This window comes from Alternaria viburni (assembly GCF_023758015.1).
Source record: "Alternaria viburni strain BMP 2772 chromosome Unknown scaffold_8, whole genome shotgun sequence".
NCBI lineage: Eukaryota > Fungi > Ascomycota > Dothideomycetes > Pleosporales > Pleosporaceae > Alternaria > Alternaria viburni.
The window spans coordinates 945,954-971,647 of record NW_026055777.1 but is presented as its reverse complement, the minus strand read 5'-3'; the positions used below and the strand labels follow the sequence as shown (position 1 = coordinate 971,647).

At 53.6% G+C, this 25,694-nt stretch overlaps 12 protein-coding genes across 12 annotated transcripts; 8 read left to right on the top strand and 4 right to left on the bottom strand.

Moving 5' to 3' along the window:
* Positions 1-344: 344 nt before the first annotated feature.
* Positions 345-798, bottom strand: J4E79_004778 (uncharacterized protein; the record flags this gene model as incomplete). Its single annotated transcript, XM_049353660.1, has 2 exons — positions 345-350; positions 454-798. The coding sequence occupies 2 exons, from the start codon at positions 796-798 to the stop codon at positions 345-347; spliced, it is 351 nt and encodes a 116-aa protein (XP_049212108.1).
* A 1,252-nt stretch (positions 799-2,050) lies between these two features.
* J4E79_004777 (uncharacterized protein) lies at positions 2,051-3,381 on the top strand (the record flags this gene model as incomplete). The annotated part of the gene is made up of 2 exons (XM_049353659.1): positions 2,051-2,123; positions 2,177-3,381. 2 exons carry the CDS (start codon positions 2,051-2,053, stop codon positions 3,379-3,381), a joined length of 1,278 nt encoding a protein of 425 aa, XP_049212107.1.
* Positions 3,382-3,922: 541 nt separating this feature from the next.
* J4E79_004776 (uncharacterized protein) lies at positions 3,923-4,577 on the top strand (the record flags this gene model as incomplete). Its single annotated transcript, XM_049353658.1, has 2 exons — positions 3,923-4,003; positions 4,053-4,577. 2 exons carry the CDS (start codon positions 3,923-3,925, stop codon positions 4,575-4,577), a joined length of 606 nt encoding a protein of 201 aa, XP_049212106.1.
* Positions 4,578-4,951: 374 nt separating this feature from the next.
* J4E79_004775 (uncharacterized protein) lies at positions 4,952-6,102 on the top strand (the record flags this gene model as incomplete). Its single annotated transcript, XM_049353657.1, has 2 exons — positions 4,952-4,970; positions 5,687-6,102. The coding sequence occupies 2 exons, from the start codon at positions 4,952-4,954 to the stop codon at positions 6,100-6,102; spliced, it is 435 nt and encodes a 144-aa protein (XP_049212105.1).
* Positions 6,103-6,417: 315 nt separating this feature from the next.
* J4E79_004774 (uncharacterized protein) lies at positions 6,418-8,154 on the bottom strand (the record flags this gene model as incomplete). The annotated part of the gene is made up of 1 exon (XM_049353656.1): positions 6,418-8,154. The coding sequence occupies one exon, from the start codon at positions 8,152-8,154 to the stop codon at positions 6,418-6,420; it is 1,737 nt and encodes a 578-aa protein (XP_049212104.1).
* A 3,905-nt stretch (positions 8,155-12,059) lies between these two features.
* On the bottom strand, positions 12,060-13,928 carry J4E79_004773 (uncharacterized protein; the record flags this gene model as incomplete). Its single annotated transcript, XM_049353655.1, has 1 exon — positions 12,060-13,928. The coding sequence occupies one exon, from the start codon at positions 13,926-13,928 to the stop codon at positions 12,060-12,062; it is 1,869 nt and encodes a 622-aa protein (XP_049212103.1).
* Positions 13,929-14,430: 502 nt separating this feature from the next.
* J4E79_004772 (uncharacterized protein) lies at positions 14,431-15,324 on the bottom strand (the record flags this gene model as incomplete). Its single annotated transcript, XM_049353654.1, has 1 exon — positions 14,431-15,324. The coding sequence occupies one exon, from the start codon at positions 15,322-15,324 to the stop codon at positions 14,431-14,433; it is 894 nt and encodes a 297-aa protein (XP_049212102.1).
* A 408-nt stretch (positions 15,325-15,732) lies between these two features.
* Positions 15,733-19,567, top strand: J4E79_004771 (uncharacterized protein; the record flags this gene model as incomplete). Its single annotated transcript, XM_049353653.1, has 3 exons — positions 15,733-17,562; positions 17,643-17,675; positions 17,717-19,567. The coding sequence occupies 3 exons, from the start codon at positions 15,733-15,735 to the stop codon at positions 19,565-19,567; spliced, it is 3,714 nt and encodes a 1,237-aa protein (XP_049212101.1).
* Positions 19,568-19,723: 156 nt separating this feature from the next.
* J4E79_004770 (uncharacterized protein) lies at positions 19,724-20,054 on the top strand (the record flags this gene model as incomplete). Its single annotated transcript, XM_049353652.1, has 2 exons — positions 19,724-19,983; positions 20,036-20,054. The coding sequence occupies 2 exons, from the start codon at positions 19,724-19,726 to the stop codon at positions 20,052-20,054; spliced, it is 279 nt and encodes a 92-aa protein (XP_049212100.1).
* Positions 20,055-20,743: 689 nt separating this feature from the next.
* Positions 20,744-21,076, top strand: J4E79_004769 (uncharacterized protein; the record flags this gene model as incomplete). Its single annotated transcript, XM_049353651.1, has 1 exon — positions 20,744-21,076. The coding sequence occupies one exon, from the start codon at positions 20,744-20,746 to the stop codon at positions 21,074-21,076; it is 333 nt and encodes a 110-aa protein (XP_049212099.1).
* Positions 21,077-21,489: 413 nt separating this feature from the next.
* Positions 21,490-23,478, top strand: J4E79_004768 (uncharacterized protein; the record flags this gene model as incomplete). The annotated part of the gene is made up of 1 exon (XM_049353650.1): positions 21,490-23,478. The coding sequence occupies one exon, from the start codon at positions 21,490-21,492 to the stop codon at positions 23,476-23,478; it is 1,989 nt and encodes a 662-aa protein (XP_049212098.1).
* Positions 23,479-23,722: 244 nt separating this feature from the next.
* On the top strand, positions 23,723-25,177 carry J4E79_004767 (uncharacterized protein; the record flags this gene model as incomplete). Its single annotated transcript, XM_049353649.1, has 1 exon — positions 23,723-25,177. The coding sequence occupies one exon, from the start codon at positions 23,723-23,725 to the stop codon at positions 25,175-25,177; it is 1,455 nt and encodes a 484-aa protein (XP_049212097.1).
* Between the last annotated feature and the right edge of the window lie 517 nt (positions 25,178-25,694).

Here is a 25,694-nt window from a genome sequence, read left to right as displayed (position 1 = left end):
CAGCCATACATATAGCCCTTGTTTTCCCTTCAGAGACCAGCTCAACTTACCCTTATCATCCCTCCAGTGAACCATCCATCGCTCCTTTTCCAACGAGGGGTTTTCGAGCATCAGCTCCCACCTATAGCTCGACCCGCGAAACGGATACACCAGATGAGGGTAGTGAGCGGGAAGTCGACCACACCCACATACCTTCTCATCATGGAGCCTTTTCAAGCGGAAAGCAATCTTCCGAACGTTACACGTCGTCGTCGGAAATGGTGGGTTAAGGACTGAAGCGCGAAGGCACCAGTGGTTTGCCTGGGCATGCTTTCCATTACACATTCCTGGAGCTATGAGGCAATTCATTGCTGTGACGAGTCCAATGATATTGCTGTATGTTGTTCGGATGCGATAATGGTCGGATGCCACAGAATCGCTTGGAGGATAGAGGGGTGCGGGCATGTCCTGTACTTGGCTCATGTAACGCGCGATTTGTGCCGGATTCAGTGTCTCAACCATCTGCAAGACATCGTCTTCACCCTCTAGGTCTTCCAATCCGATGGTCAATCTGGCCAGGTAAAGCTCTAGTACTGGTGCCATGGCTTGCAGAATGCCCATTATCGTAGGCCGATCGAGCATTGCCCAGCGTGGTATTCCGATCGTGAGGTGCATCAGCGAGGCGAAGGTCGTCGGCCGGAGCGGTTGTAGCTTCATTGGCGTTGCGTTGACGGAGAACTGGATCGTGCGTAGGATGGAAGGGGCCAGGCGGACGGCTTCGGAGGTCATCTCGTTGTAGATTTGGGGGCAGGAGAGCATGAGCCCGATGTATGTCTGGTAGGGCGCGTTTGGTAGGAAGCCATCGGGGGCTATGTGGCTGTATATGAGCAAGCGTATCTCCGCTGGTAGTGCAAGCAAGTGGCATGGCGTCGCAGCTGTGGCTTGGGGACGCCTGTCTCGACGTTTGATCAGCTTCATGTTGTATTGGGTCGATGGTGGCGTGCCGTTAACGTAGAAAGTGGAACGAAGTTGCTTGCGAGGCAGGGACTTTTCGCGTGGTAACAAAAGCTAGTTGTGGAAATATCTCTTCGTTGCTACTGTCTCCTTCACTGTCAAACGCCCATCAAAGTAGCGTCTCCCGTGCCTTGAAAGACTTTTGAATGCCATTAATTCGGCGCAAACCAGATCTCAGCGTCACCATGGATACAAACTCTTGAACAATGTAACGGCACGCTTGATAAAAGGAGGCCCAGTGCTTTCAGCTCCAATTTTGTCATCTAGGTTCTCGCGTATACCCTGAGTGTCCTTCCGGAAAGGATACCATTCCGATCCAACGGAACCATGATTCTTTCAGGCTATCAGAATAACCGAGATCGCTCCAGAGAAGATGTGTTTTCTAGACGGCATATGCTGCTGCTGTTCCCAGGAATGTGGCACGTAAGGCAACCAAAGCTGGAAGCGACAACTTCCATAGATGGCGAAGAGGACCAGCGTACTGTAATCCACACATATTCAAATCAATATTTTCGCAATGATGACATGTAAATCTGGATCGAGGCGAGTGTACTGAGCGCAGATGAGATGAGGATGACAATGCAGGAACGCGACAGGAAGGGGTTCATCACTCAAGCGCACCCCGGGCGCACACCAACGCGTAGCGATGCGGTGCAGGAACGTATAACGCGTCGCAGCCATTGCTGACAGGAGAGAAGCTGACAAGATGAAGCACTCAATGGATGTCCTGATGGAAGGTTGTGAGCGGAAGCGCTAACTATGACGTTCACCCGAGGTTCCAAGATTGTTGGGGCCGAGTCATGTGGGTCACGTGTCTTTCCAATGCTCACCCCGAATTTACTTGGCACGCTAGCGACGCGAGCGTGAATGTTTTTGCCTACCGCCCTCACGCTCCGACAACCCAACCACCCCGCAACCTTTTGACCCGGCCACGAACCTCACCTTACAACCCCATCGAAATCCATCGAGATCTGTTTCCTTTCTCATCCATACTGATCCACAAGTAGACAATTTACTTCTTTCGGTATATCAGGTCATATATCGCGCTTGGATCACTATGTCACCTGCCGCGATCAGCCAGACCGCTGTTACCTCACCTTCGCCGCCACAACAACCCCACACACCGACTTGTACGTGTAAACTGTGGAAATATCTCTTGACCATGAACTAACGTGCCGTACAGCGAATGCTATACCTGCATCAAAACATTTCGATGACATCTTCCACACCAAGTTCATGCACATCATCCAAGAATGGAAGAATGATCCATCTCGCGGCCAGCTAACTCAGAAGGATCGAAAGACCTTTATCGAGAATGCCTTCTTTGAGACCGATGAACTGTATTTCGGCCGGCGTATGATGACTGATCTTGAGATCAAGCTTCGCGCCCTTACCAAGGTCTTCTACAAAGTCCTCGCAGAAGAACCCTGGTCCGAGGATTGGATACGCGCCCCTGATGTTGAGCGTAAGCTTTCCAAGTTTGAGATGCACGAAGATTCCGTAGCTCTCGCCAAGGAGTATGGCTTTACCACACCTCGTGAGGCTGTCAAGGCGGCTCGCGAGGCTGGTATCAAGAACGCCGAGACTTACAAAGAGGCTCAAAAGGAAGGCAAGACACTCAAGGACATCAAACTCGATCGGGGCCCGTTCGACGATATCGAGATTGTCTACATCGCCGGCACGGTCTCGTCATCTGCTACAAGCAAGATTGACCGTAGTAGCATCTATCCAGTTTCCGTATCTTCAGTCGCCAATGTCCTTCAGAACCATATCTGTAGGGACATGGTTAGACCGTTCTCAATGGCTGAGCGCTTCGTCAACTGCACCGACACCAAGGAACTTGAAGACATGCGCCGCTTCGCATGCAATGTCTGCGATTTCTGTCCTCATCTTCTCGACAACGACAACGTCAGCCTTCTCGTTGTTCTGCTTATCCTGTCGCGTTCTGACTGCTGTCGTCGCTTTGAGGCCAATGGCATTCGCATTGAAGGTTCCACGATTAGTCACCGCAAGGCTGAGTGCATGAAGAACAAGATGGGCTGGAAGACATCCGAGGACAAGAAGCCCTACGACAACTTCGCTCAAGAGTTCCAGACCCGTGTCAAGAATGCTTGCTTCCCAGCTCCCCGAGCTCAGCGCATCGGTGGTCGAAAGCCGCCGCGCAACTCTTCTGGCCCAGCGACTCCTCCAATCTACGCCCAGCCTCATATGGGTTACGTCGCGCCTCCACAGGTTCGCACCGACCACGCAAATACTGGTATCAACGTTCCTGCTCCGCCTGCACAAAACAGTTTCGCGCAACCTGCTGTCCCAACAATCAAGGACCAGCGTGGTCGCGAATCAACTGGTGCCGGTAACAGTGCCGCCGAACCCATGGATCTTTCCTGAATTGTTTAGCGTGTCATCGACGGGCTTCGCAAGCTCATTTTCAAGAATCATTACTGCATGGCTAAGGCGTTCTTTAGGTACCTTGGGGTCTGCATATGGGTTCAAAAACGGCGTTCCATGCATCATGTCCGATTTACCTACGTGGTTGCCATATTCTGCATGCTTCAGTGTACTCATCGTCACTTTCCTGTAAATAGTCATACTGTCAGTATATAGCCATCTAATCCATACATATCTGAATGCAGAATTCAGGTCATACAACCGGGGCATCTTCCAGTAGATGTTCGTGTTTTGAAACAAGCTACACTGTGGAGTTTGCAAAGGATGTTAATGTGTCATCGCATTGTTATTTTTATTCGACAACAAGTTGAAGCTATATTACATCATCGCGACATCTCGCCAGCATGAAGTGTTGCTTTATTCCAGCTGACTCCACTCGTGGAATCAGCTAGACTGCCAAGCCAAGTGTGTATCAAACTGACTGCGATGCGGCTCGGACGTCTTTCCGTTCAACAACTCACTCACTCAAGAGATCATCACAATGGAGCTCAATAACTTCGAATTCCTAGCCTTCTTCCTTTGCTCAAGCATTTTCGGTCTGCTCTCCGCAGTCTGGTCTACAGTACGTCAATTTGAAGCACTACACTAGCGTCTCATACTAACAGCTCCAGACTGAACTCATCAGCGATCGTGAGATCGTTCTCTTGATCGGAGTCTTTGTCGCAGTCGCGATCGCGCTTCTCGCGCGTCTATCCACCAGCAAGGCGCTCACCAAATTCCTCACGATCGACGTTGGCGGGGTACACGAGAAACAGCTTCGCGATCTCAGTGAAGCGCATCGTCGTCACGTCGCGAGCGTAAAGCACGAGAGCAATCGCGAGAACCTTCGCCTTCGTAACGACATCAACTACGCTGCTATGAAATTTGACCGCCTATACAACGAGCACGACTACATGTCTAGCATGTACCAGCAGCAGATGCACCACACTCAAGAACAAGACGACCGCATCGAGTACCTCGAGAAGAAGCTTCAAGAGTTCGGACAGTCTACCCCCGTTACTCGCGCTCCTTTCTCCGCGCCGCACTCTCAGATCAGCTTCTCGCTTCCGCCACGTCGCCAGCGATCTGAGGAGGCCTTCAACTATGTTCCTCTCAAGGGCTCACTGTCTCAGGTTGTTGAGAGCAAGGATGAATAAGATTTGACTCGTGTTCGTCGCTCGTGCGGATTAGCACGGCCAGGCCGCCTGATACATAGCTAGATGATTGGGAACGCGCTGGTGAGACGAGTGCAGGGCGGTCATCGATTTGGATATCCGTACTAGACTAGATCTCATAGGATACCAATGAAATGGGTTTATCTCAAAGCCACAGCTCACTTTCGTGTGAAGCGCAATGTTTTCGACGTGGCAATGCTGTGCCCACAATGCAAGTGACCAAGTCGGGTGTCTCATCTGCGCCATGGAAACACTAGTGTTTGCACAAACCATTCGCAACGCTCGTCCACGTTCAGAACTTATAAGCATGTAATATTTCTTACGACAGCAACTTCTTTAACACAACTAATTCAGTCATGACGGAAGAAGAGAGACGTACGCTCATGAGCGCCGATATTCCCACGATCCAAAAGATACACACTGCCATCGCCGCTATCCAACCAAGCACGGAAATGACGCTCTTTCAACAGCGTAGGCTTCTCTATCTCTGTTTGCGTCTGAAAAGCGAGATAGACATACCTATCGGATGGTGGTTGATTGAAGACGTAGAAAGCCCAATTTCTGATTCCCAAGTCTGGCGCGACGTTGATACCGAGCTTGGTATACCAGAGTCAGAAGATTATTCCTACTCGGTAGCGTATCAGAGCGCAGGGGTAGAACAGGATGGAAATTCTCCACCTCGTAGTAGCAGCAGAAGTCTATCGAGAGGGAGAAGAAGGACGAGATGAGGCTGTCTAGTGATGTTGCGAAACTACAGAGAAAATGAAAGTAAGCGGTGGCGCGAGATCCATGGGTTGAGTGTGGTTAATGGCTTGAGTATGAATTACGAGTGCCATATGATCATCGAATGAACGGTCAATGAAGAGCCCTGTCGTCGGCAATCTAGTCACTTACACGCGTTCCATTTTATTGAAGCCATGTCTTATTCCCAAAGCCATGTCCGATCCACCTATCCAAAGAAGGAGACAGGGATTTGAGCTTGAAGACTGACACATGAGTTGCGGTGATCAATCACATAAGCTTGTCATCTATGATAGACTTTGGTATACTGATTGTTTTACGTGCCACATCGTGAAGGAACTTGCCCGCAGCAAACAAGTTCAGTATATCAGCGCAAGATGAGAAGCATCAGAGCACCATCAAGATCATTCAGCTCGTCACACCGCTCCATAACATGGCATCAGAGAACCTCAGCTACCCCTCAGAGAAGGCCGCCGTCATCAACAAGCTTTCTCAAGCCATCAAAGCGCTCGACACCAGCGTTCCCGCCTCTTTCCAACAGCATCGCCGCTACTTATACCTGCTTGAGCGCCTCAGAAACGAGATAACCGACCAAGTCAATGAGTGGAAAGGACAAAACCCTGATGCTCCACCCTACAAGACTTTCAGACTCGGGGTTGACGCCGAGTTAGACATACCAGTCGATCCTTACCAGGAGACACCACCTCCGAAGGCGGAACTCTGGACACCGAACCAATCTTGCCCAGAATGTGGGAAGCCTAGATAGTGCAGGGACAGTGCGTAGGTGGCAGTCAGGTCTTCTGCACACGTAGCTACAGGCAGCATTTTCTAAGAATGATGAGTGTTTCGTAAAGATGTCTTTGTGATATGCCATAAACTTGTCATTTCTAATGAATACAATACATGCGCGGTGAAAGAAGGGTATATGTCTAATCAGGGTACAAGATGGGCGTCGTACATAACAGTGTTGGTGGGAGGGTATCATAACAAGAACAGACGCATACTGAATTCCAACAGCAGGAAGCAAAAACAACAAACAGTTTGAGACGCATAACCCGAGATGTACAGAGCGACATGGAGCTCAGTGCTTCCTCTTCGATCCTTTGCGGCTCAGACCCGTGCGCGATGCGTATACGGGCGGGTGGTCATCTGGGCTTTCAGAGTCTGTTGCGAAAGCATCGACATAGCCACGAGATTGCATGGATGGACGACGACCACTGCTTAGAGGTCGGGCAGATGGAAGTGAAGCCTCGACGGTGCGCAGATCCCATGGGTCTTGTGATGCTGATGATGGCGACATCATTGAAGATGCTGCTGCGAACGGGTTGTCCTGAGCAAAAGATGGACGTCTGGCAGATGGCGGCCGTGCATGATCTTGGTTGAAGTTCGCTGGGAAGGATAGCGGCGGTGGCGCGCGTTTCCTCGAACTGGAAGGCCTGTAAGACTCTGTAGGCGCCTGAGTATCGAGCACTGGAGGGGTTGGCTGCGAGACACTTGGGCGGCGCTTGCTGGGAGTGCGAGTCAATCCAGAAGGACGCGTGTTAGAGGTGAGGCTGTCGTGGCGAGCCATTGAGTCGCGGCGTGTGGAGAGGGAACGATCGCCGCCACGCGGGTCCCAGTATGCAGCCGGCTTCTCCTGTTGGCTTTTACGAGCTGCCAGCTCCTCCTCTCGCTCCCTGGCTTCTGCGATCTGCCTTTCGCTCCGCATTTGTTGTTCCTCGGCTTTGATCAAGCGCTTTTGATCTGCTAGCTGAGCCGACGTCATGGAGGAGGACAATCTGCGTGATGCGTTTGGCCGCTTCGTCGTATAGTCGATGGTAGGAGGGCTCGATTTTTCCTTCTTACGAGCCTGGGCTCTCTTCTCTTCCAGATCCTTCTTCTCTTGTCTTAGGCGTTCTTCCTCTTTGACACGACGAGCTTCCTCTCTAGCTAACGCCCGATCTTTCTCCTTCTCTGCGAAGAGCTTTTCTGCCCTCTCATTCGCGCGGGCGTCTGCACGGGCGGGTTCGAAATGTACGCGTCTGGCAGTATCTTCTCTGTCACGCTCATCAGCCACCCGTCGGTCAGACTCTTCTTGATGCCGACCCGACTTGGACTGCCTCTGTCGCTCGTCCCCAATTTTGGTGCGACGAGCGCCTTCAGGTGCGCCCGAGCTAGTGTAAGACGAACTCGAGTGATCAGCAAAGGCGTCGTAGTCGAGTGGATGTGGGCGGTCTGATGTGTACGTCTCTCGTGGAGCAACCCTGGCCGTGCGGTATGAATCAGATGACATACCACCCTGACGCTGAGGTGGCGAGGACGGAACAGCAGTAGGTGGGTTGTGAATCACCGTGGAAGAGCGTTTTGTGCTTCGCTGCCTAGCCGGTGGGTCGTGCTCTGCGTCTGACTGAACGTATAGCGAGGGCGTCTGACTGGAAGACGCAGACGGAACATGGCGAGAGCTTTGACCGTATGGTGCAGTAGGAGTTGTAAGGTAGCTGCCGTGATGATCGAAGGACGCTGGTGGAGGCAAAGGAGCTTCCGGGAAACCAGTTCGGTAAGTGTAGGAGGCATCAGAGCCTACTGAATCAACAGCGATATCATGAGATCCAACAGAGCCAAGTGAAGACCGATCGTAGGCTTTGGAAGAGACCGAAAACGGGTACTTCTTGCCTTTGTGGTCTTTCTTTGAGCCAATCTGTATGAAGATCTCATTGCTGATGGGTCGTTGACCATCACGAGTAGAGGGACGGCTACCACTGCCAGACGGACGACGTGTCTGGACCAAGTATGTCGAAGTGGTGGGAGTTGGTGGATTCGTCGGAGACGGTGTGCCCATGGAGCCATTTCTAGGAATGTATCGAATGGGTACGACGATTGCGTCTCGGCATGGTCTATCACCACGTGCTTTCGCACAAAGGCAGGCTCGCGTAGATGTCAGGGGTCGCCCATCAGGGGTGAACTCCTCGCGCTCCTCGATCCGACACATGATGGCGATGTGTAATGGGTTAAGTCAGAGTTGATAGATATCCTAGAGGCGAGGATGATAATAGAACACCTTGCCTCAAGCTTTAGTCTTGGGCTGGATGCTCTCGGTGAAGTATGATGTCAAACCAGCTTATCCGGGGTAATGAACCCGTCGGGGGATAGGCAGATATGGAAGTACCGGACGGTAAGGATGTCTTGATGACGTGTGTATCCAGATCACACAAAGTGTAAACTGATCAGGATACGGGTCGATTTGCGTGGTTTGGATGTTTTGGCGATATTGGGGAGACTGAGGGTATTTGAGGAACAGGTGACGGCCCGACTAAGACAAGCGGCAAGTAGGATGAGTGTACTCGTAGATTCAAGGACACATGGGCCGAAAAGCGAAAGAGTCAGAGCGGCGAAGTGGTAATAATAGAGAGGATCATGTGCAGGGAGCTATGCAGCTTCGAGGAAAGTAAAGTGCAGCCCTACTGGGCGAGGGTTCCTTTTAAGTGCAAGGCGGCGCAGGTTGTAGCCTGGAAAAGTGCACAATGAGTGGACAAGGAGCAGATTTACCACAGATGACCGAAACGGGCGGGCAGAAAAAAAGTGCCAGTGCCAGGCGGCCGCAGCGGCAGGCAGGACGGAATGCATGAACATGATCCGGGCGTCTTTGGGGCCATTCCTTAGGGCTGCGCAGCGGTGAATTGCACAGCCTGCGAGCGACCGAAGACACCGCCCAGCCGCGAGTGGGCCGTGGTTCTGACCGGTGCACTGTGCCTGAGGATGATGAAGAGGGAGACTGACCCGATGCAATTGGGGAATTGGAAAAATTGTCGCAACTGGTAGCCGGTTTGCGCATCCGCGCGGCCGCACAACCTGTCTCAGACTCGATGGGCAGCAATAAACTGCCGGTGCTCGAGCGCACCCCGTCCTCCCCGTCGCCGTCCCCCAAGCTCGGTTTTAGTCACTTCGCCTGATGACATTCTCCTTTGATGAAGACATGGAGGCCGTGCTAGTGCTGTTAGCGATGAAAGAAATCCGGATCGCCAGCTCTCAGCTGGAAGACTGGCGAATGATGGTAGGGGCTATGCAGTCATTCCCGTGTCGTGAGGCAGGCGGGCCTCCATGCCAGGCACCAGAAGCCGGGCATTTTGCTGATCGGCGCCCAATGCCCGACCATATTGCTTTGCCTCGAGTAGTGATATGGATAGAGGGAAGGGTGCTTGGCCGCTCAACTGGCTGTGGGGCATCACGTTGCGGCGGGCGCTAAAGGGAGACGGGATGCACCCACGCTGCACGCGAGCAGCGGACGCATCGTTCGCATACAGGCCTCATGCGTCGCGTTCTCAAACTTCGACACCGCGATTATATTGCGCGTCGCTAGTTTTCTTGCATTTCTTGCAGAATCGCGCAAGAGGTGCTCACGAATGGCCGTGATGCGCACCATTGATGAGGGCGGGGAGGCGAATTGCTGAGCATGTGAGCTCGTGGCCACCTTGCTGCCTTGACCCAGCCGAAGTCGGGAAAGAGCACTCGACAGTGTGCGTCGCACCTGCCCGCGGGAGGTGAGTCTTCGTCAGCGCCTTCTTCCAACCCTCAATTAGCGCCAACTCGTAGGTAGCACCGAGAGGCTGCAATTGACCGACCGCGACAACAGATTGACCTCCTTACAAATTTCCACCGCCGTCAGCGTGAATGCGACAGTCCCACAAACATCTTTGTTTGCCGGATGTGGCGGTCATCCGATGCATGCTGCTTGCGAGCCGTTTGGTGACACCCCCCTGGCCCCTGGCCTTTCCATCGCTTCACAGCCTCAGCCACCAGCCGTAAGAGTTGCGCTTTCCGTCACCTTTCTGATACTTTGGGGGTTGAATCCTTCAACTGGCGAATAACTACCAAGTGGCTAGGAAGCGAGCCGCTCTCTCAATCTGCGACACCGCTATTTGCATCAACAGATCCCAAAAGGGAACTGGCCTGATGAAGGTGCGCATGGCCACACATCGAGCAGCCACGCTTCGGCGTTGGTCTCGCGCGCTCTTTCATCCGCGGACGAAGAGATGGATGACGGAGTAAGATTGGGTTGTAATTGGCAGAATTGAAGCGTGTACTATGCACATGCCAGTCTTCACAAGGCGTTACCATGAGCTTGAAAGACTCGGTACTGTTCGGATATCGCACCCGTCACGTTGCTTGCCAGATGCTCTCCAGGCTAACAGGTCCCACTGTCACGAGAATTTCGTTCCACCGTCTTTTCACGAACGACGTACCGGCTAATCTCCATGGTGCACTCAACGTCCACCGATATTACTACCTCAGCCACGACGCCTCAACAGACTAGGCCGACAATGGCCTCAGGCGTGCTGTGCCACACCATATCGCCAATCCGCTATCAGTGTCACATAGCTGCTCAGCCTCCATGACGGCTTCCACACGCGAAAAATTTACTTTCTGCGATTTTTGTTGACGCTATCGGTGGCTGGAGAACCGCTGCGAACTTGAAGCTATCGCAGCTCACCGCCTGCTTGTCCATTGCGTACGTATTTGTAAGATACGAGCGGTACGGCCAGTCACATTGCTCCAATGTTGAAGACTGTACATCCTACTCAGGAGCGACCTCGCACTCGACAATGATCGCACTGCTGCTGAAACGTATGGCTTGGCAGCGCTACACTTGCCAACATGTGGGAAGCGAAGGGTACGGGGCGGAAGCGTCTCACTGTCTCTTTACTGTTCGGATGCTTATTAAGGTAATCGAGTTCGGACAAACAGCCCATTGCAGTATTAACTCCATCTTGCTGATGTCTCATAAGCAAGTCTATCCGACACTTCCATCAAAACTAAGCCACGTTTCTTCTCACGTCTCACAGGAACCATCTACGCGCCGTCCCGGGTTGCCTGGTCTGCCTGTAAGCAGAACGTATGCCACTACCAGGTTTCGGCCCCATCGCCACTGAGAACCAACCACAGCCTTGCACAGGAGCAACAAGCTTTGTTACATGGGTACCATAGCAGCTGAATGACTTGCTTAGGCCAAAAGTTAGGTATGAATAGATCAGGTTCCATCACTGGAGCCGAGCTTGAAGAAAACATTTGTTGAACGGTGTGTTGCAGTGAGTTGCCAAGCATGGCGAGACTTCACCGAACTAGAAGTCGAAATCATGGACGGTAAGATCAGACTCAAGTGCAATGCTTGCGAACGGCATGGACACGATCACATGCCACTTCCAACGTAAGGTCCACATCGAAGCAAGGCGAATAGGCCCCAGCCTACCACCTGTCTCACATTGAAACAAAGATTTGGGATTTTCTCGCTATCATGCCCACTCTAGGAGCTGCAACAAGCGGCACGGCAGTACAACTCTACATTCTCGGCACCTCCGACCTCCTTCGATATCATGTTCTGTCAAGCCGAAGTCGGAGCCTGCCAGATGTCTCAGAATGTAGGCAACTATTCTCGCCACTAGCGTGGACCCATGATCTTTCAATGGAGGTACTCACACTGGGTTATTGCCTGCCCCGTCGCGTTGGTATCCGGAAGCTTCTTCGCTCTAGTTGCACTTGATCATGTCGTGTTGCGTGAGATTGGAGTCGGGTTGGGTCCCGTACAAGACTTGGGATCTCGATGTCTAGTAAGGCTCAAATAGACACGTTTTTCTGAGTATAGCTGGCGAGACTTGTGACTGAAAAGCCAACGACGAGAGGTATGTAGATATCTCATGTTCATTTCATACAATACAATGTGTGCAGTATAATACAAATATGTTGTACCATCTAGTCCCCTCGCAAGGCCTCAGCCATCCCAGGGAAACCCCTCGGTGGCTGTGCATGTCCCTGAGGCTTCGTACTCTCCAGGAACTCACTGAACTGCTGGCCCTGCTCACTCTGCTCATCCAACTCCTTGATCCCACTCTTCTTTGCTCCACCGACCAAATTCCTGAAAGAAACCTTTTCAGCATACGGTCTCGCTGGCGGCTTCTCGTCGAATTCGCCTCTGCCAACAGCAACCTCCTGGCCAACGGATCGCTTCAGTTTGATCTGGATGCGCCCGTCGTTGGTGACGCTACCGAACTGGGGTTGCACCATAATCTTCCTGCCACCGGGCGTGTCCACATCAATTGTCTCGACGTCCTTGGCAGCCGCATAGTTCCTGGGAACAGTGTATGAAGTTGTGCCGCTGTGGTCATCGTTGGCTACGAAGCCGCCTATTCCCAGACGGGCGTAGAGCTCGTTCTTTGTGCCTGTGCGTCTGGCTTGCATGACACGAGCAGGTATCGGGGCAGGGTTTTCTTGGGGACCGAGGATGGGGTGATTGGCGAGGTATGACTTGTGACGAAGATAGCCGAGTCCGGCTGAAGGGTGGGTGGAGAGGGGCGCGGTTTCCTGGTCGAATTGGTACTGATCGACTTCGTTCTTGGCAGCGTCTGGATTGTATGCTGTGTGCTTGAATCTGATGGCTGGGAGCTTCAAGAAGGGAAGTATCAACTTGCTGACGAGCTTGCTGCTTAGTGGATCCTTTGCAGTCTCTTGCCTCAGCGCCTTGATACCAGCATCAATCTCAGGTTTTGTGATGTGACGCCAGGCCTTTTCTCGTTGCTCTTGCCAGACTTCAGCTTCTTGGGCGTCTATTGGTGCTAATTCGCCGGATATGGAAGCGGCAAGACGACGAGTGTCGTATATCTTGTTCTTGACATACTCGACTAGGTAGTCATTGAACTCCTTCTTGCGGCCTGCAAGCTTTTTGGTAAGAAAAGAGATGAAGTCCTCGGCGCCCATACCAGGAAGCCAAGGTCCCTCGTGCTTCCATCGCCTGGTATTATGAACGACGGGATCCACGGGTGGCGGGGTAAAGGGTGTAAACTGCAATGATCCTGGAGTCTGCGGGGCCTCTAGTCGCTGCTTCAGAGCGTTCCTTGCATTCCTCTGCTCTTTCTGAAGGGCTACGAATTCCTCTAGCCAAGGCTTATCGTTTGATGACTTCTTACTCGCTTCTTTCTGAAAAGATTTAAAGTCGGAAAGGTGAAGGCCCCATCCACGAGCCCTGAAACTCGCGAGCTTTTCTTCCCACCTCTTTCTCCAGGTGGCGTTGAAGTCGTCCCATTGAGCCTTGACTCTCTCCGAAGGCATGCTCTTCTTGAGAGCCTTTAGGTAAAGTCCGGCCTCATCCAGTCCGAGATCTGTGTCGTAACTCGTAGTATCATCCCGAACCTCAAAAGCTCCCGGTAGTAAGTCGTCGCTCACGCCGCGGTTTCTCATCAATGACAGGCCCTTGATCATTGGCACACCCATTTCTTCCCACTTTTGTCTTGTCCGCACATGATCTGCCGCCGATTCGAAGTCCGTGACATGCTCGATAGTATCCAGCTGAGTAACCCTCAGTACTGGGTCGCTCACTTGTACCAGATGACTCCTTGACGGGATTGGCCGCTTGAGACCCCAGTCGCCACGTGCTAACGAGGACTTTGTCGTTGCAATCGCTTGGTGAGTCGGGTATGGCAGGGTCGCGGTGTCGGAGGACTTGGAAATGCCGGCGCCGTAGGTGTCGCTCACGGGCGGTCGTGCAAGTGGGTTGGGCAGCGAGAAGAGGCGAGAATTCCGGAGGAGGTTGGAAGTAGGCGAGAGGGACTGGCGGCTTAGAGCCATGTTGGCGATGCGACAGCCACGTGTGGGCGTTCAATGGCGGCTGAAGTGATGATCCCGATGTGCATATCGAAATGTCGGGTGGAGTTTGCGGCGGAGTGGCCCGTGCGAGACCTCCGCGGCTTCTGATGAGTTGCAGGCTGGGTCACATCACCACGTCAAGATGCACGAGACGGTGTTAAATGCACTTTCATGTTGATGGACTATTACGCTGATAGATATCTACAGGAGTATTCAAGATCTCATTCCCTCCATGGAGGCGTGATTCGTCCTCCGCCTCAGCGCACATGTCGCGAGCATTTCTGACATGCATACTCTTCTCGCGTGCGCAATATGCTGTCCGCCATCTTTCAGGTCAGGACTCACCTCTTCAACCAAAGGTTTTATCCGTGTGGTCTTTGAAACGCATACCGCGCGGCGAGAGGTCTATACATATCATTGCAATCTTCTATGTGTGCATGCCGGTGTATGAATGTCGTAATGCAATGACTGGTGTCATCCCCACTCATCCAGGCAAGTGTTTGTCCCAGTCCTGATCATCGTCTTCGTCGTCGTCCTTATCTTTCCTGTTTATACGTGGAACGTGCCCTTCAATAGCCATGGTGTGGTCAGACGTTTGCGCAGGAAGCGACGGTGGCTGAGGCGGCGCGTTGCTGGAAGAGCGCTCGAGAATCTGGTCCTGGACGAGGTCGTTGTTTGCCTTGGTAAGGTGGCCCGGCTTCTCGCCTCGTTCGAGCGCGAGATCAGTCATGGCGTCTGCGCGGGCGGCCCAGGCTGCGTCTAGGTCTGCTTCGTCATCTGCGTCAGCAGTGGTCGCACTCTCCTGTTTGAGACGTAGCGGTAGGGCCTTTTCATGTTCGTCGGCATTGTCGACCATGAGCTCGATCTTGTCGCCGTACCCGCCGTGTCGCATCCACGCCGGCTCCTCGTTCAGCTGCACCTTGACGTAGAGTGCGCGTCTTGCGCAGTCGTCTGAGCACCACACCTCGAGCACCTTCCTGTCTACTATTTCAACACCGTGATCAGTGTCAACAAACTGCTTCCTCGCTGTGGATCGCGCCTTCTTCTTGGGGCGCGGGCACAGAGCGTATCCGCACTTGTCGGCAATGTTGCGCTCCTCGATGAGGGCGTCGTAGTCGGCGGGCTGAAAGGGAATTACTGCTTTCTGGAAGAAGTGAGCGTCGGAGGGCGAAGGTCGCTTAGCATCGGCGTCTGGCGAGGTGGGAAAGTCCATGAGGGTCATGACGGCCTCCAGCACCTCTGCCTCGACGCGCTTGCGGTCTTCAAGTACCGTCGCATGGTGGCGGGCAACTGCGAGGTGGCGCGCATTCACGGGTTTCCTGCCCGGGGGCGCGTTGGTAGAGACGGTCGCGTTCTTCAGGATGGACTTGGGCGGCATGGCGGGCCTGTGTTGGTGTTGGGATCGTCGTGGCTAGAGTGTGAAGTGGAACCTCGTTGGGCGTGCTTGGCGGAGCGTCGGGGACTTGGGCGGGGCTGTTTGAGCTTCGTCACCACACTTGTTCGCACGAGGCACCTGCAGCAGCCCTCACATCTCCCACTGCCCCTCGCCCAGAGCTGGATGGGTGCAAGCATTGAATGGTAGGCTGCCCCGTTGACCCGCGCGTCCCGCATTGCTGCCCAGGCTGACATGGGCGTCATCGCAGCTACACGTCCGAGACCCGCCGTGCACCTAGAGAGCTCCCACACATTCTTGCTGTAGCGCTGTCAGGCAGGGACCGCAGCTGTCACCCCCATTGCGTCTTCCGCCGCCAGACCACCTCTGCAGCCATCGACACCGCCCGCCGCCATGTACAAAGTCAGGGCCGTCTTCGACTATGTGTCTAACCACGAAGACGACTTGGGCTTCAAGGTCGGCCAGATCATCTCCGTCACCGAAGAGGAGGGCGACGACTGGTACGTGGGCGAATACACCGACGACAGCGGCACCAAGCACGACGGCCTCTTCCCCAGGAACTTCGTCGAGCGCTACGAGCCAGAGCCGCCACCACGACCCAACCGAGCCTCGCGGCACAAGCCTTTAGAGCAGCCGCCTGCGCAGGAAGCCCCTCCCACGCCCCAAATACCGCAGCAGGAGCCAGAGCCAGTGCTGCCTCAAGAACCAGAGCCGCCAAAGCCCCAGGCCCCTCCCATTGAGGTGCCCAGCGCTGCCAAAACAACACCGCTGCCCATGTCACCCATGTCGCCTCGCTCTGCGTCGAGCGCAAAGGCTCCGGAAGCCCTGCCGCCGCAGTCGGAGTCGTCCAAGCCCGCTCCTCCAGCGAAGAAGGCTCCTCCACCTGTCGCACCCAAGAACAATGCCTTCCGGGACCGCATTGCTGCTTTCAACAAGCCCACTGATCCTCCGCCCAAACCCTTCAAGCCCTCTGGCGGCGCTCCTAGTTTCATCAAGAAGCCCTTTGTGGCTCCCCCGCCGAGCCGCAATGCCTACGTTCCTCCCACTCGAGAGGCTCCACCCGTCAAGACCTACCGTCGCGAAGAGGATCCTGAAATTGCGGAGCGTCAGGCGCAGACCCAGAACGATGCGGAGCGCGCGGGATTGGCCGCGCATGACAAGGCAAATGCGAACGAGGGCGAAGAAGAGCCACAGCCCAAGATTAGCCTGAAGGAACGCATCGCTCTGCTGCAGAAACAGCAGCAGGAGCAGGCAGAAAGGGCCGCGGCTATGCACAAGGAAAAGCCAAAGAGACCGCCTGTGGCCAAGAGGACTGAGTCCCAAGACGCACCCGCTGAAGACAGCGAGGACACTGGCCTCGAGCGCGTGACAAGTGGAGCTTCCAAGGGTCGTGCGTCCATGGACCAGAACCGCCCTCCGCGAACATCGCACGATATCCGCTCTCCAGACGCGCTCAACCGTGACCGCGATCTCCTCAGCGAGAACGACGCTGACCAATCAGCAGCTGGAGATACTGAAGATGCTGGAGGAGAATCCACAAGTGTCGAAGAGGACCAGGACCGACCAAAGAGCAGGCACCCGCCGCCGCCACCTCCCAGAGCACCCACTGCCCCAACGGAAGAGCCCAACGTTGGTGATGAGCAAGACGTGCCCGAAGAAGAGGAGGAGGAAGAGGAAGACGAGGAGACTGCCGAGCTGAGACGGAAGGAGGAGTTACGCGAGCGCATGAGGAGATTGGGCGGTGGCATTCCCGGCATGCCCGGTATGCCTGGTATGTTCGGAGGTGGTATGCCCATGGGCGGTGGTCTTCCACCGAAGAAGAAGAAATCGACCACCGAGAAAAGGCCCGAAGAAACTGAGGAGTACAGCATGCCTCAGCAACGAGTTCCTATGTTTGGTATGCCTGGTATGATGCCCGTCCGAAGCCCAGAACCTGAAGATCGCACGCTTTCTGTCGAGAAGGAGGATGAAACTTCGCACCCCGTCACAGGCACTCACTCAGCGAACGAAGTGCCAGACGTAGAGGAGGTTGCATCTCAGCCGGCCCGGCCAACTACTGGCGATGGTCCTCCACCTGTTCCAACAGACCGTAAGTTTATCATTCCTCGCAAACCAATCCGCGCTTTTGTACACCATGCCCAAGGCCGCCTGCAGTCGCCATCTTCCGAGACCTTATCGAAGACATATGTCACTTATGACGGTCTGTCGGAATATGTCATGACTGTATGCGTGTCTAGTATGTGTGTGCACTTGGCTCTATCAATAATTCTTACGTCCATTCCACTGGTTCTAACATTCTCCAGGACGTCCTGCTCCCCCTCCTGTCCCATCAGCCTGTAAGTCATATCGGCTATCAATACGTGAACAACACTGACAGTACCTAGCTCGACCGGTACCGCCACCTCCTCCGCAGGTTCTCTCTCCTGGGCCCGGATCTGAGTCTGGTGATGAGATGACCGACACTGCCCCTACCCCGTCTGCCCCTTCCCAGCCATCCAATAGGCGGGCTTCGTATTTCGCTTCTGGCGAGCCAGCTCAGGATCTGGCAGAAAGACGCGTGCCTCCCATTCCGTCAGCGGGTCCTACATCGCCTACAATGAGCCGTCCGCCTCCGCCACCTCCACCAACGCAGGCACCTCCATCGCGCCATGAAGATCTTCCGATTCGCAAACTGGACCGTAACGAGGGCGAGACTGACTACGAAGGTGACTATGACACCGACATGGCGCCCGAGGCAACTCACAAGGACGCCTTGAAGTCACATGCTCGCGATTCCAGCGTAGAAGACAATACCTTGACGGACGAGCCAACTTCAGCACGCTCGCCCACTATTCCTCAGGGAATGCCGCCTCTGCCTCCTACTGCACCTCGTGCAGTTCCGCCTCCACCACCTCAACAGGGGCCCAGTCGGCCATCAACAGATGCCCCCCGTGGTGCACCGCCTCTCCCACCGGTACCACCACCGACTCGCAGCGCCCCTATGGACGATGACGATGAAGAATATGACCCTTTCAAGTACACTGGCCCACCCCTTCCGCAAGCCGCGGCGCCTCCAGCTCCTCGAGCAGTGCCACCGCCCCCACAAAGCCAGCCTCCTCCCCCGCAGAATCGCCCACCACCACCCATGCCACCATCGATGCCTCCTGTACCACATCGTCAAGCGGGTGAATCAGATGAAGAGGATGATTTGTACTCTTCCCCGCCGGCTCGGAAGTCTCACGATAGGCCACCGCCTCCACCACCTCAGGCTCCTCCACACCAGCATGCACCTCCGCCTCTTCCACCTCTACAAGCTCCGCCTCCTCCAGCTCAAGAAAGAATGGTCCCGCCGCCACCGCAGGAACGCCCAGTTTCTATGTTCTCGCCAGTCGCAACGGAGGCACCGCCTCGGATGCTGAACACTCGGAAGTCGCTTGATGCAGCCCAAATGCTGACGACTCGATCTTCCATGGATCAGCCTCGCCCGGCAACGAATCAAGGTTTCATTGCAAACGATATCGATTTGGGGATGTCGTCGCATTGGTGGACCCAGCCCAAGCTACTTCCCCCATCACTCCAAGCTCGCAAAGACGTCCTGGTAGACATGAAGGAGTCGCAATCAGGCAACACTGTGGAGAAACTCATCAAAGTTCTTTACCTTGACTACTCACAAACGATCATTTCCGCCCGCTTCGAGTCCACCAACGTCTCCGACGTGGATCTTGAACAGCGCAATGAGCCGCCGCCTCCAAGCCAGCGTCCTGATCAGCTGGAGAACGCGTACGAGCAGTTTGGTCGCACGATAGCCAAGACTATTGAGTCGAAGCAGAACACTGTCGTAGGCAATGGCACGCCACAGGGACTGATTGAGGAGCTGTTTAAGCCCTTCAATGACGCACTGCCCCCAATTTCAACTCGCTCCTACGGCGCGCTTGTGTACGCCAACCTAGCGAACGCGTCAACCCAAGTATATGATGAGATTCGCCCTGGTGACATCATCAGCTTCCGCAATGCAAAGTTCCAGGGTAAGACTGGGCCAATGCATGCTAAGTACGCGATGGATGTTGGGAAGCCGGATCACGTCGGTGTTGTTGTCGAGTGGGATGGGAGTAAGAAGAAGGTAAGGGCTTGGGAGCAGGGACGTGAGCACAAGAAGGTCAAGCCAGAGAGCTTTAAGATGGGAGATTTGAGATCAGGTGAAGTGAGGGTGTGGCGTGTAATGAGTAAGAGTTGGGTGGGCTGGAACTGATTGGTCGAGCTGCCCGTTTGTAGGTGAAGAGCGAGGAATTGTAATTAAACCTTTAGTCTTGCGCGTCTGTGTATCCTAGCTGGCACCCTCCAAAACTTTCCAACGTACTCACCATACCACACCCTGATACCTACATCACATCAAACACTTGCCAACATGCCCTTCACCTTCGACCCCGAGGTCGACTATGCACCCGCGCCCTCGCCGCCAACGTCCGCAGCCCACATGGGGCCATCTTGGAACGCCGTATGGCGTATCGCCATCTCCAACCCCGACAAGGTGGCCGCCTTGGCCGAGGCCAAGGGCATGATCAAGGAGAAGCTCCGGTGGGAGAGAGCGGTTGCGGCGGAGAAGAGGGAGAGGATGAGGGTGGGGGTTTCGGCCTGGAAGCTCGCCCGGGAGCTGGATGAGTGGAAGTAAGTCTTAATTGATCACCCATTGACGAGCTAAGCTGACATATCTTGACAGGCCGGTCTTCGGACAGTAGATCTGGGCGGGGTGGAGAGGAATTGGGGCCTTCGGGCAAAACATCTTGAGTTCCTGGTGGTGGCAGAGGTGGTGAGGTGGTGCGGCTTGGGGGGATGGCGCCGCTGTGCGCCTTATAAATATGCATGAATAGAACTCTTCTCCATCATTTAGGTGACTACAAGTAACATGCTGTGATGATGACATTGTATATGTGCTTAGTATGGTGCTGCATGTGTTGTTTTGATTGTTCTGGGCACCTCTGTAGCTGCCACTCCCCTACATCATCTCACGAACTCAACCGGCACGCGACCTCCTGGGGCAATACAGTACCCTCGCATGTTTCCCCGGTCAGTCGAATCATCACTAACTACCTCCATGGTGCTCTGTCGTCGACGTCTCGAGACTGTGATGGTCTAAGGTATCCTGCAAAGCTCTCCGCCCTTCACTAGCAAACAAAGGGTCCTAATACATTTTGCAGAACACAACCACCTTTGCAAAGTCCTCAATAACTCGAGCGAGCGACACCGAAAGCGCCGCTCATAACCCGTCGTTCACTTCCTCAACCCGCTCTTCGACACCAGTCTCCGTGAGCTGACGAATCCTACTTGGGCCTTCAACACCGCTCACACCATCGCCCTTCAGCTAAGCGAAGCCGTCACACTGTTCCCAACACATGCGCCGTATCTCCTCACACACCCTCTGCTACTCATGTTCACACGTCTCTTCTTCCTGGCCGATGAGATCGCAGATAAACTGGACACGGTTGGTATTGAAGTGGGAGACGACTGGCACGAGCGTGAGCGGGACGAGTTTTTTTGGACATACTGCGGTGATTGGGAGAAGCGGTCGATTGACTGCGTTGAGCGCACGTACATGGCGACTCGTGATGAGGTTCGCTGGTACGTAGAGAATGATGTTGACAAGGATGGGAATGCTATAATGGAAGCGTCGGTGGCTGGGAGTGATGGCGAAGTCAGCGATGGACAGGATGGCGAGAATGAGCAGACTGAGGACGACATGGATGAAGAGGTGGAGGACTGATAGATATTAGTCCAGACGAATGCATATGTTGATTGAAGATGTTAAGCCTGAACAGGAGGCAGAAGCAAGGTTGTGTTTCAATAACAACGTGGACGTCTTTCTAGACGTTGCTGCGCCTCAGCTACTGGAATAGCGCCAGCCGACAACGAGTCCGCGGGATATAGATCCGCTACTCCAGCACCCTAGACGCACAGTGGAGTCGTTTGGAGCTTTCTGTCTATTTGCTAGATTGCTCATGTCGTGACAATGAAGTTTGGCTGCGCACAAAGTCGCTGACAATTGTAGCAAACTGATCAAAGCATAAGACCTTCATGTTCAGCCGTTCGGTCTCCTCACTTGCTCTATTCAATATCCTCGCCCACATACAGTCTTCGTCAACGATCAAGCTTTTGATCCGGCATATGAGCAACAACATGGACGACAACAAGAATGGACCTGACGAGAGGACCACGAGGCCGAACATACCAGCCAACTCCAAAGCACCACCGAAGTCTAGGTTGAAAACACTCGTGTATGCGAGGGGCGCATTGAGCAACCATGATGGCGATACTGAAATGGTCGAAGCGGTGGAAATGCCAGGAAGCATCGCAGGCGAGCCGGTAGTAGAGCCTCGTAAAAAACAACGAAAGAGGAGAACGGGGATCCCAGACATGAGTGAAGATGACGAAGAACATGAGGACGGGAATGACGACGGTAAGGTGGTACCGAGTAAGAGAAGGAAAAAGGGCAAAGCTACTAAACCCGCAACTTCCGTCGATACTGACAAAGAGGAACAACAACATCCGCAGGCCCTCAAAGTTCCCCCTAAATTCGAGATAGCGTGGGCGGCGCTGGCCGAAAAAGAGGAGAAGGACCCGAAGAGGCCCGACAAGACCATCATCATCGCGCGAAGGAAGAGATGGGAGAATGCTAACGTGGAGGTATTGATATGGAACGACTGCGAGCTTGAGTGGATGAGAAAGACCCATGCGACGAAGCTGTACAAGAAGACTGTCGAGAGATTTGAGAAAGTCGAAGAGAATGATTGGATAGATGTCGACGTACCTGGCTGGTATCAGGTAAGGATTCTCGACAACGTCGTGCTGACAGACGGGCCGGAGAAATTCATCACACGATTCAGCAACGAAGACTACGACCGTGTGCACCAGATGCTCATATTCATATTGAGTGAGGTCCTTCAGCCCAGATCGTGGCTGGTAGAACCAGAGGAAGGAAGCTATCAGTATGCGACGCACGAGGACGAGGCGAAAGCCATGGCATCCATCTCCAAAAGTGCTCAAGAGCTCGTCGAGATAATCTGGAAGCCTTACATCGATGACAGCAAGCCTGATGGCAACGAGACCGATGGAAACCAGGTCGATGAGAACCAGCTCAACGAAGAGACTTATCAAAACTTGAGTGATGTAAATGTCATATGGACTTCTGCATCGAACAAGGTCGGAACGTCCAATGATGACAACGCAACAGCAAAAACAACGGGACAAACATCCAAGATCAAGTTGACGAACATCTGGACTGTCTTCATCGAAGACTTCCATGTTTGGCAGAGAAAGCGTACTACTGGACCAGTCTTGTTAGTCAAGATTGTGCCGCCAACCATAGCAAAACGGAAAGACCTCGGTCGTCGTATGATCACCCACAGTCCCCATGTCGCCAGGCCAGGCTCCTGGCCCTATCTGCTCGCCCTGGCCCTCCTCGCAGACGACGAAGCGGAGCAAGCGGAAGAGGAGGTGGGGCTGATGGCGCACGACGCTCGTTCTAGAAATACTATTCATACCTGCATGGAAGAGTATCAGGAACATGCGAAGCTGAGCTATTCCGAAGCAGTACACACCTTCTGGTTGCTTCAGCAATCCCTGCAGGACGAGCAGTTCGCCAGCGAGAGTAACGCAAAAAAGCCAGATGATGACGCTGCTCCGAAGCCTGGATCCGACCGCGAACAACATAGCGACTCTGAACACGACAACAGTACAGACACCTCTGGAGATGAAGACGACGCTCCAGCCAACGAGAAGAGCGCCCGGTCATTGAAGGGTAGGAGACACGGTAATCTGGCGAACGAACACGACGAGCATATTGAAGCAGAAGATGCTCGAGACCAGTCAGGGAATGCCGAGATTGAAGGAGATGGCACTGAAGCTGACCAAGATCTACAAGCCCCAACTCATACCCCTCAGCATCAGGGTGCCTCAGAGGAGAGAGAAGCGACTGCAAAGTCAGGCCCTGATTCAGGAAAACCTGGCATGTCAGGAGTGACTGATAACGAAGAGGGGGTAGTGGATGGAACATCTAGGCTTGGAAAACCGGGCAAGAGGGTATCCACTGCTGCGATCGGTGAGCAACCGCCACCAAAGAAGTTGAAGACTAAGAAGACTGTGGCGTTAGCCGATGACGAGAACTAGGTAGACAGGGTCAGCAGTGTGGAAATGTCTATAGCTTCAGCTGCCACACTCCATAGCTGTCAATTCATTTCTTAAGTTTGATATAGCCACTTGTAACATGTAGCAAGCTTGCAACAATCCACACTGGTAATGGTGACATGATTGCTGGCATAATAGACGTTGGTATAAGAGGGCAGGTGTGCTATGCCTGTTATCAACGTCTCGTTACCTGCTTTGATCGCGCAATCATCATCCCAAACACAGCATGTCGAAAGATCGATCAAAGCCAACGACTGCTGCCGTGCAGAACGACGAACCGCAGCCTCAGGCTGAGACATCCACGATAGCAACCAGCGAGAGCACTGCTTACCCAACCTCAGACACGATCAAAATCCCGGACGATATGGCCGAGCTTTGGCTCCAGGAGGCACCCGACGATCTCCCAGGTCCAGTCATGAACGAGAAAATCATAGCTGTCAGGCGATTGGGCCTAAAGAGAAATTACCTTTACTTGCTAGAAGGGACGGAGAAGTGGTTCTGGCCTCAGCGTGTCGCCAAAGACGCGAAGGATACGTGGAAGAAGCAAAAGAATGTAGCATCCATGAAAGGCCAGAATCTGGATGTTCAGAACAGCCTGCATGCTTACGACTTGTTCCTGATTCGGGTCGATTCGGCAAAGGTGAATCCGCTGCACGCTGACCTCGGTGTCGTCGATCGGAACTGGACAGACATAAGAGAAGTTCGATACTTCACATCTCTTGCTAGCAAAGAACAGAACACCGAAGAAGAGAAGACTCCAGGCGCTGCTAAAGCTCAATCCTCTAAGACGAAAAAGAGCAAGAGCTCAGCATCTAGTGCGCCTCAAGAAGCGACATCGAACCCCTCCAGTGCTGTGCACATTAAGAGATTAGAAAAGCGGATACTTGAGGCTATTTTGGTGCGAGCAGCAAGACGATCGAGCTGGTTGTCAGCCAAGCATGAGAAGGCGTACAGCTTTTACGAGAAGAAGCACTATGACATGGCTCAAGGCCATGGCCTACAAACACCGTACATAGTACTTGACACAGTCGGTTTTGCCAGTACTTACCCGATGGAATACATCGGCATCCTGCTGCGCTTTGTGCAAGACATCGATCCACTCTCTCCTGTCTTAGAAACAAGGAACGAGCATGAGCCCTGGCATAGGGATTTCCGTCCATCGGAAGCACACGAACAACGACCTACGATAAACCCGACGAAAACGTTCAAAGTCCAGTGGGAACAACTGACGGACATGAGCGTTAAGAGTCTGCTCGACACCCATCAGCAAGACCGGGAAGGAATCGTTTCATTGATAGTGTCTGAAGCACCACACACGCTGCACAACGACAGTTGGGTGTTGCTTCTCGTACTCACTATCGGGACAGAAGAGTACATCGAGCGTTGTCTCAAATCAGCGGGTATCAAGGTTGAGAGCGGATGGTATGAACGTTCTTGCCAGAAGCTTCTTCATCAGCTTAAGGAATCGTCCAAAGCGGAATTGACACTCGTAGAGGATTCTGATGTGTACACAGCATGGAAAAGGCTGAAGCAAGAAATCCATCGGGGTGATGTGTATCCTGAGTGGCTCGAAGAAGACGCCGACCAGTGGTCCGATGGAAACATCTCTGGCACGGAGATAGAACCGGAATCGAAGACTCCAGGTTCTCGCTCTGCGGACGGCGATCTCGACACTGCATAACTCATCGGACACTCATGGAAGCGCACCTAGTCTGGACAAGAGAATCGAGGAGGACTGAGAGGTTAACGGAAGGAACCTTCTTGGCTGGAGGTATCAGAGGTGACGACAGCGTGACTGGGATGGACTCTCAAGATAAGGTCGAAAGTAAGGATAAATAATGCAGTGGTGACCAAGCTTCGTCTGAATGACATGCCTGCTTCCTACTCGTCGCGTACAAGCTCAGGACTTGAACGGGAAGTCCAGGGTTTGCGCGTTTATCCTTCTCACAAGCTCATTCGGCGGGCCGCGTACTGGCGTTATCTCTTCTCCTCGCCGTTCTAGATCGTCGGCAAGCGTGCCCTTCTAGCATTGTCTTTGCCTCTGGCACTCCACTTTGATGTGCCAGCGTTTGTGAAGCTAGACTGGTATGCGAAAGAACGAAGGACGACCGACACACTGAGTGTTCTGGGGGCGAGGAAGGCGCGTTCGGGATGTCGCAACAGTACGGTGGTATCGCGGTAAGCCTGCGTGGGGCTGA